At 38.5% G+C, this 8,304-nt stretch overlaps 1 protein-coding gene across 4 annotated transcripts in view; it reads right to left on the bottom strand.

Moving 5' to 3' along the window:
* The window catches only part of ephb2b (eph receptor B2b), a 144,146-nt gene extending 137,436 nt beyond the window's left edge, over positions 1-6,710 (bottom strand). For all 4 annotated transcript variants that reach the window (XM_088308139.1, XM_088308137.1, XM_088308138.1 and 1 more), the window contains exon 1: positions 6,555-6,710. In XM_088308139.1, coding sequence (XP_088164265.1) covers positions 6,555-6,606 — 52 coding nt within the window. In that variant the 5' untranslated portion in view covers positions 6,607-6,710. The remainder of the gene's footprint in view (positions 1-6,554) is intronic.
* Between the last annotated feature and the right edge of the window lie 1,594 nt (positions 6,711-8,304).

The raw sequence follows: 8,304 nt of genomic DNA on the forward strand, positions 1-8,304 counted from the left end.
TCATAAAAAAATAAAAATAATAATAAATCACTGGTGAGTCTTTGAGTCGGGTAGTACTGATGTCAGTTTTACATGCAAAGCTATTATAAAAGCATCCCTTTATTGAAATGAAATGAATGCGCTAACGAAGATAGACTATAAGAATAGCTGCCTTTGTGAACATTTGGAGAGGTTACGCGGAGGTAATGAACATTTTTCCCTCGTCTGTTTATTTGAATTAGTCGCCTCATCTGCGTCAATCGTGCTATGCGAACGTAACACCGCGACGCTGAGGCTAACCCCCATGGAAAAGGAGCTCGTCCAAAAATATCATTCAACGTGAAAATCTGGAATTAATATGCCGTACTGTATCTGTCTACAGACCTCTGAGAATCACGTCTGTGATAGGCACTGTGTTTATTCTAAATTATTAACAGCAAGCTAACAGTAAGCCAATAAGCTTGCGCAGCACAACAGCTCTTTTTCCATTTTGATTCATTCACTTCAACAACTCTATTGACGTTGACATATTGAGTTGCAACAAGACAGAAGCACCTCCCCATGTGACGCACTCCAGCACAACCTCAGTCGTCAACAAAAAGTATCAGTATCTTTATGACACCGTCAAATTGAACTGCATTGCAAGCGTGGGTGTGTCTCGTGCGAGTGTATCGAATGAAGGGCCTAATGAGTGTAACTCACACGCCAACAGCGCACAGAAGCTTCAGTCACGAACCTACAATAATAGAATAATTAGCCTCTGAGTCCAACTCAACAAATTTCCGACCTTCACAAATCCTTTTTTGTCATTTTCTTTCTGAAGCTCCCATTCCGACGCATCAATTAGGAGAGGAAATGGTAGCCTACGCCTGATTTTACTTTACATGACCTAATTTACGAGCGTTAATAAGAAGTGAAAAGTGGGCAAGGGGTGCTACATTTGCTATGCATGTTCAACATTTGATGAAAATTAAGCTGGCAGAGGGTGTCTGCTAAAATGAAAGAAACGTAGAATAGACTTGTGCTGGATTTACACTAGAGCCAAGTGGCCAATTTGGATTTAACGCCAATTTAATGTCGATGAGGTATATCCATTCTCAATTTAATTGTTGTTAACACATTAGTATATTCAATAGAATGTAGTCCTATTCAATAGCTTATCAAATTGTATTACCATGTAACTCATTTAGCATGTTACCCAAAAGTAGCGCAAATGTGCATCTTGGGACGCCAAAAATGAAATACTTTGATTATTTTAAGTTGCAGTTGAAGGATTGAGAGCAGGGTAAAGATCTTAACATCTCTTAAAATAGGCCCCATCTAGCACACATGTATATGCAAATTAAACAGGCTTTATTATACTGCAGAGTGAAAGAAAACAAAACATGTGACAGTCTAGTGATCTCGAGACTTTACCATAGCACATATGATTGCTGTCCAATGGCAACCTTGTAGTTCCGTTTCATGACAATTTTGACCTGATTCTCCATTTTCTGCTGAATGTGCAACCTATGACATTGTAAATAACTACCACATCGGTGTAAGCGACAACCAGTGAATCAGTGATTTACAGTAATCATTTTAAAAAGTTGACTTGACAATGTTATAGATTCAAGTCTGATTCATGCATGCAGGTCAAAACCGTGTCGCTAAATCTGCTTTTAGCGTTAAATGCATGCTAATTTCCATGTTTTGTTTTGATGACATCATAAATTTATAGATTTGTAGCTTGCAATTACTTGCTTTTAATGGTATGTTGTCAGTAATAAAGACGTCAAGTAGTTAATAAAACCACAGCCCACCATTCTGACCCATACTGATACTTAAATACACTCTTTTCTTAAATCTAATATTTTCTTCCTTCAAACGTTAATACTTCCAGTATGCTCACTGGTAATTTTAGCAACAGGGCTAGAGGGCAAATGTATGCGGACTGGAACAGTTAAAGGTACAAAAGCCTGAAGGCTTGGCTTGTGTATCGCAGACTGCAGCAGTCAGCAGCAGACAGCTGAAGGCACGGAAACGATGCCAAAGAGTGCATCCTATCCTGGTGGGACCGAACCTGCGGGATCGCAATTCTCTGGCAAGGCTTCAACGAGTACACCTACCTTCCTTTTTTCAGCTTTGATTATGCACTACAGAGCCACAGAGAGAATCAGACAAAAGGTCGAGCACGTACAACAAACAAGACCGTGAAGTGGAGTCTGTGATGTTTGTGCAGTGTTGGCTACAGCAAAACTGCAATACGTCTCCTTGATCTCCTCCCTAAAAAAATAAAAGGTATCCATAGACGACTCTGAAATGAGACACACCTCCTCGAGGGAAACAACAACTGGTAGCAGCACTAATTGAGATTGCGCAGGCAAAGTGACAATAGCGGGGCGCTGTGCAGCATGGATTAGGTCTTGAATAGAGACAGATTCTTTGTGAAAGCCTACTGTGGCGTTTGGCATGCGCGCCAGTCCGCCGCATCTGCTCATTGGGCCCACTGAGAAAACACTGGATCGTATATACATGCTCGCTCGTTTTTACCGTCTTCTAATCCAGTTTCTGGGAGCTCGCCCCCATCGGGTTTTTGTTACTCGGACACAAAACAAAATGCCTCCACGTTACACTAACAAATCCATTCCTTACAAAACAATTCCGGTTCAAAACAATAGAAAACATTAACATATCAAAGCGTCTTTACCAAGCTTGGTAGGATAAACTATCATATTGTGTGTGTTGAAACACCAGCGGATCATGCACTCAATGCAGTACATAAAATCTCCTTTGTCATTGACTGCTATTATTGGGCAATCTTCATGAGGGTCTGGTATTTTCACAAATCATTGATCAATATAAAGTATATAAATGCATTGGTCCATTTTTTGTTTGGAAGTGTGATGGTTTTGGAGATTTGAGGAGTCCGTCAGGTGATCATACATTTATATGGGTTCAGTTAAAACAGCCCTTCTGAGGGAAACCATAACTACAATGTGGCCCATCTACAAAAATGAGTTTGAGACCCCTGCTCTAAAACGACAATTTCTGTGCCGTTGTGTTTAGTGGTGGCAAACCAGTGAGCACATTCGCAAACTCCTGCAAAAAAAAAAAAAACGTTTTTGCAGGAGTTTTTGAATTCCTACTAACGAACAAAGATTTCATTATAATTCCTGAAACAAAACTTGGAAATGGTCGCTTTACCAACCAACTTTACTTAGATGTGAAGATTTAAATTTATTCATCAATGCTTTTGGTTCCATTATATTTCTGTCAAAGAAAACCAAAAAAAAAAACTGAGAGAATGGAATCTGTAGACCGGTTGATCCCAACAGCAACTTGCATACTGGCCTTTAGCAGACTGTTGCCGCATCATGGCAACACCTACCCAACCAGAAAATGTTTGCAGCACCGCAACAGAAGGCAGAGGCCAATTGCAAAACACAAGCGGTTCCACCTCGAGAATTCCCAACGCACTTTTAACTGCACATGCAACTGCGGTTTTATGGTCGCGTATAAATCTGAATTCTTACTCAACATAATTCGATGAGCGTTGCCGTTAGTATGGCTGTCAACTCAACGCTGATGATGATGAACGGGTCCGAAACCGAAGCGGGATAAATCCTCTGTGTGTTTTCCCGGACATGTTTGACAAAGCTCGCCTTATTTGCCTGTCGTTCCACCTCCATTAATCTTCACACGCGGCCGCTCCTTTCCTGCTGGGTTAACCAATAATTTGACGCGGCTTCTCACATGAGCACTAATCAACAATTTAGTGTTGTACCTCAATCCCGGGGGATGAATGAAACGCCTCAGAAAGAAAAGGGTCGAATGTACGCCATCTGTACGTGTCCCACATTGCTACTTATTAGGGCGCCGGCACAATGTGGTCTCAGTGACGTGAAATAAATCAAAACCAATGCATCGGATTTATGCATGTGTACTTCCTAAACTGGGACCGCCTCAGTGGACCGCCACAATCTGTTCGGCAATGTTGGTTGACTTCTTTCAGTAACTGTTCTAATTTTCATGGGTTCCCCAAAGTGAATTCATTCGACTCTCGCCAACATAAAACCTTTCAATAAATTCAAAGAAAAGTTTCAAGTAACATTTTGACTATGGATACTTCAGACCAAGTACAAGTGCTTATATTTGAGTACATGGCAGAACCAAAACTTGATACTGCCATCACGTCTCGCAAAATGTGATGAAAATGTGTTTATTTGAATAAATATCTTGTTCCGAAACACAAAACACAAACTTATCTTGAGATCTTTACACAAACGATGTTTTGATTTTTTCTGAACATTCCAAAAATGTCCATTATTCAATTTGACTTGCTACATGTTCAAGCATTAAAGCCTTAACATTTTCAATTTTGGAACACGGCCAGCACAGATTTTTTTTCTGCCATTTTACCTTTTCAAAAAACGGGTCAGTTTGACTCACCTCATAACGGGAGTGTCGATTGTTGCACCAGGCACACAACAAATTATTAACAAACATGAAATCTACTGGCTAAGCTTCCTACACAGCAATATTCAAAAGTATCCAAAAAGAGGTCAATAATAGTAATGTTCAAACAATCCACTGGAGGCTTCATTTCCCGTTGCATGCCGGGATTTTTTTTTTCCTTTCTTTTTTCGGATTAGAGCTCCAGTGACCTCTTTTTCAACCCTTCAATTCTCATACGTAAGCCATCTTTTAGCACTTCATTGGACCGTCGGTGAAGTTGATCTATTGGATGGAGAAAAATGAGGGGCTTGGGCGGGGGGTGGTCTTTACTCGGGTGGAGCATCACTCGCTGTCGGTTAACAAATCGAACTGGACGTTTAGCACTGAAAGTCGACACCACGTCGCCAAAAACAGTACGGAGGCTCTTGTTGTCGTCTTCGCCAGTGTTCTCTTGCAGTACAGCATGGTTAATACATTCATTCATGTAAAAAGCAAAAATTTCTCAATTCGGTTTTCATGGGATGAAATTTATAGAAGCTGCAATATATGTTTTGTCAAATTAAAAACAAATTCCGTTACTTATGTAAAAATCTTCCAGGGGCGAATTAACACTGGTGTGTATGCGGTTGTTTGAGACCCGATTTGCAAATGACAAAGCTAAATTTCACAGCTCCTGCAATGCCACCTCTTTTGTATTTAAAAGTGATTTAAAAGTTGGAAAAAAAACAGAAATCAACTGTGTGTTGTGGTCGAAGATTTTACAGTATTAATGGATTATTTTTAGTCAGATTTTCTTCAAATGATTTTAATTTACCAGTTATTTTAACGGAACCGCTCAAAAAGAAGATTGGACACTTTCCAACCCCTGTGGCTCCATATCATTTCGCCATGTAATGTAAAATGAGTTGTCCAGAGGTCCATTCAAATTTCCGAATATTACTACATTTTTAGTTTCAGCACATATTTTGTGACACGCATACCTTTAACACGTTTAACATTTGTCACAAATATTAGTGGGCGAAAGCCACTTGCATAAAAATATATTAAAATTTGTAAAAAGAGATCAACAGTTTATCAAAGACGGCGCGCCATGGAGGGAGATTTAAAAAAAAAAAAAAAGAGATATACTTATTCATTCTTTTTCCCGTCCTGTCATTGTTTTGTCCTAGTTTTGTTTAATCTAATTTACCTCTTTTTTTAAACATAGCTTCCCATTGCAGTGCATCAGCCGGCCTAAATGTACCCTCACAGTGACACTCATCATACAGTGTAAATTATGTGTCACAAAATTAAATAGAAATCCATTCAAATTTATAACTATTATTGTATCGCTCGATCTTATATTTACAGTTACGCTCTTAAATTCAGGCACAATTGCAGAATTTTTTAAATACTGGCAAATTCTGCGGTGAAATATGACTGATGAATGAACACAAGTTCGTTATTTTATTTTCCTGTGCATTTTAAATATAATAGAATGTGTTTTGTCTGATTACTCAAGCTTTGGTCAAAGAGTGGTTCACAAATTAGAAATCTTATCAGCGTATGTTAATTTATGAGCACAACTGTATATCTGAGTTGCATTGAGTTTTCATGTAGTGACACTTTTCAACGCCTGCAGCTCATTATCATATCAACAAACTTTGTGCATCAGAAACGTTAACAGAGAACCATTCAAATGTACGGATAAACATACAGTTGAAATTTTTTACAGCAAATCCCAATAATGATAGAAGAGCGCTTGCAAAACTATTTATCCAATTTTGCATGGACGTTTTTGTGTTCGTGTGTTGTTGTTTTTTGCGCGTTTTTAGACCCTCAAGTGAAACGACGCAAAAAGTCGAGCTATGTCTTTAAAAGTGGAGGATGCTCAGGGATGTTTATGTCCCTCCATCATCATCGTCACCATCATTGTCACAACCACCATCACCATCCTCATCCTCAGCCGCAGTCCGCTGCATAACAGTGCCACACAAACGTCACATTCATAGACAAAAAGTGGGAGGAAATTAAACAAATGTGCTTCATGTCATTTCATCCCCCCTCTTTATATTATATGCGACCGCAGGGGACAGTCGGCAACGTCCAGAGCCGGCACGGGGTGCGCGCCGCTTTTTAAAAGCCGCACATTAGCTTACCTTCAACAGCTATTACGACCGGCAAGGTCCAGAATATCCATAGAATATCCATGGTCGCGGTCACTCAAAAACGGCCCCGGGCAATCAAATCAAATAGGTCCAAAAAGCCATTGACAGCCCGACGCGGAGAGGACACTGGCGATCCTTCACCTCCAGCAGAGCGCGCTCGGATAGCAAAACACAAGCGACTCAAATCTGGACCAAGTTTGGGCGAGACCAAACAGCCACAGACAGCGGGGGGGAGCTGTTGTGATTTATCATCACAAATTAGCCATTCTGTGCTATTTATAGAGTTCGTCGTGTGAAATTATATGTTTCTGATATTATATTTGTAATGAATGGCGACAATTTTAAAATGTATATTTAAGTTTTCAATGACAAGATTGTTTCTAGAAGAGCGGATCCCCCTTACGAGGGAAGTTGTTGTCACCTAGCTGTCAATCAACAAGAGGACAGTCCTGCTCACCGCTTTTTACCTTACTACTAGTTTTGTGTTTTTGGCTGCACGCGGGAGGTTTTAAAAACTAGGAGAAGTTTGTACCCCAACTTGCTCGCCACTCACAATGGAAACACGCCACTCCTGCTGTCTAGTAAGGATTCTTTTATACTCTCCGGAGCGTTCGTTGTGGAAGCTGTGCCGTAACAGGTGTTACGCTAAGTGAGTAAATGGTGTCGTTTTTATTCATTTTTTTTAATTTAATTTAATTTTTTCAGCTAAGTCACCACCAAGCTATTTTAGTTAAAACTCAAAAAAACTGATACAATTCGGTCGCATTTATTTATCTATCTATTTTCATAAAATGATTATGTGCTGTAACTGTTGCTTAATTAATAATTAATTAATAATAATAATTTGACGCTAAAACTTTGGGCGCAATGAAAAGCATTTCCGTCTAGTGTGGACGTTGCCTTCAAGGACCAACAAAATAAAAGTTTTAAATACTTATATATTTTTAATAAAATAACCACTGACCAACCAAACAGGATATCAACTTAATAAAATGCTGGCTCTTTTTGATGCTTCTGGTTGGATAAAGATAATAAAAATACTTTTCGCTTTGATTGTTTTTTAAACACTTTCCGTGCTTTAACGATTAAAATGGATTCTTAATTAATCACCGCTGAGGCTGGAAATGATTTGAATATTGGGTTTTAGACAAAGTCTGCGCCTTACCATCCACTGGTTTACAATTATCATTTTTTTTGCAAATCTTTTTAAGATGCTGATAAACATTTTGTGATGCTTTTTTTTCACAGATTCCAAATCACATCAGGTTTTCAAAATAATAACCAATCAATCAATATTTGTATGTATAATTTTTATATAGCAATAATATATATAATATATTTAATATATAATAATATAATTAGTAATATTCATTAAGTGTTAGGTACAGTGCCAGCTGATTTTTTTTTGTGAATCATCAAAGCTTAAAATTACAACGTAAAGTAAAATACGTATTGCACAAGTTTTTATAGGTCAAACTTAAAAATGGTAAATGGGCTGTCACTTGTGTAGCACTTTATAAAAAATAAACTCAAAAACTTGATATGCTGGGAGAATATTTTTGTTTTGTTTTTTTAAAACCAGCACAAATAAATGCATTTAGAGACGCATAAAGCCATCTCTGATTAAAATATGCTGTTGACCATGGTTGTTAACACCCGTGATTTCAAATCTGTAATTAAAAAAAACATAATTTGAACATTTTGAACAGATCTTCCCAACGCATGGAGCGCCCCACGAAAC

This window comes from Idiotropiscis lumnitzeri, chromosome 11 (assembly GCF_059441095.1).
Source record: "Idiotropiscis lumnitzeri isolate Australia: NSW breed Sydney's pygmy pipehorse chromosome 11, RoL_Ilum_1.0, whole genome shotgun sequence".
NCBI classification, from domain to species: Eukaryota; Metazoa; Chordata; class Actinopteri; order Syngnathiformes; family Syngnathidae; genus Idiotropiscis; species Idiotropiscis lumnitzeri.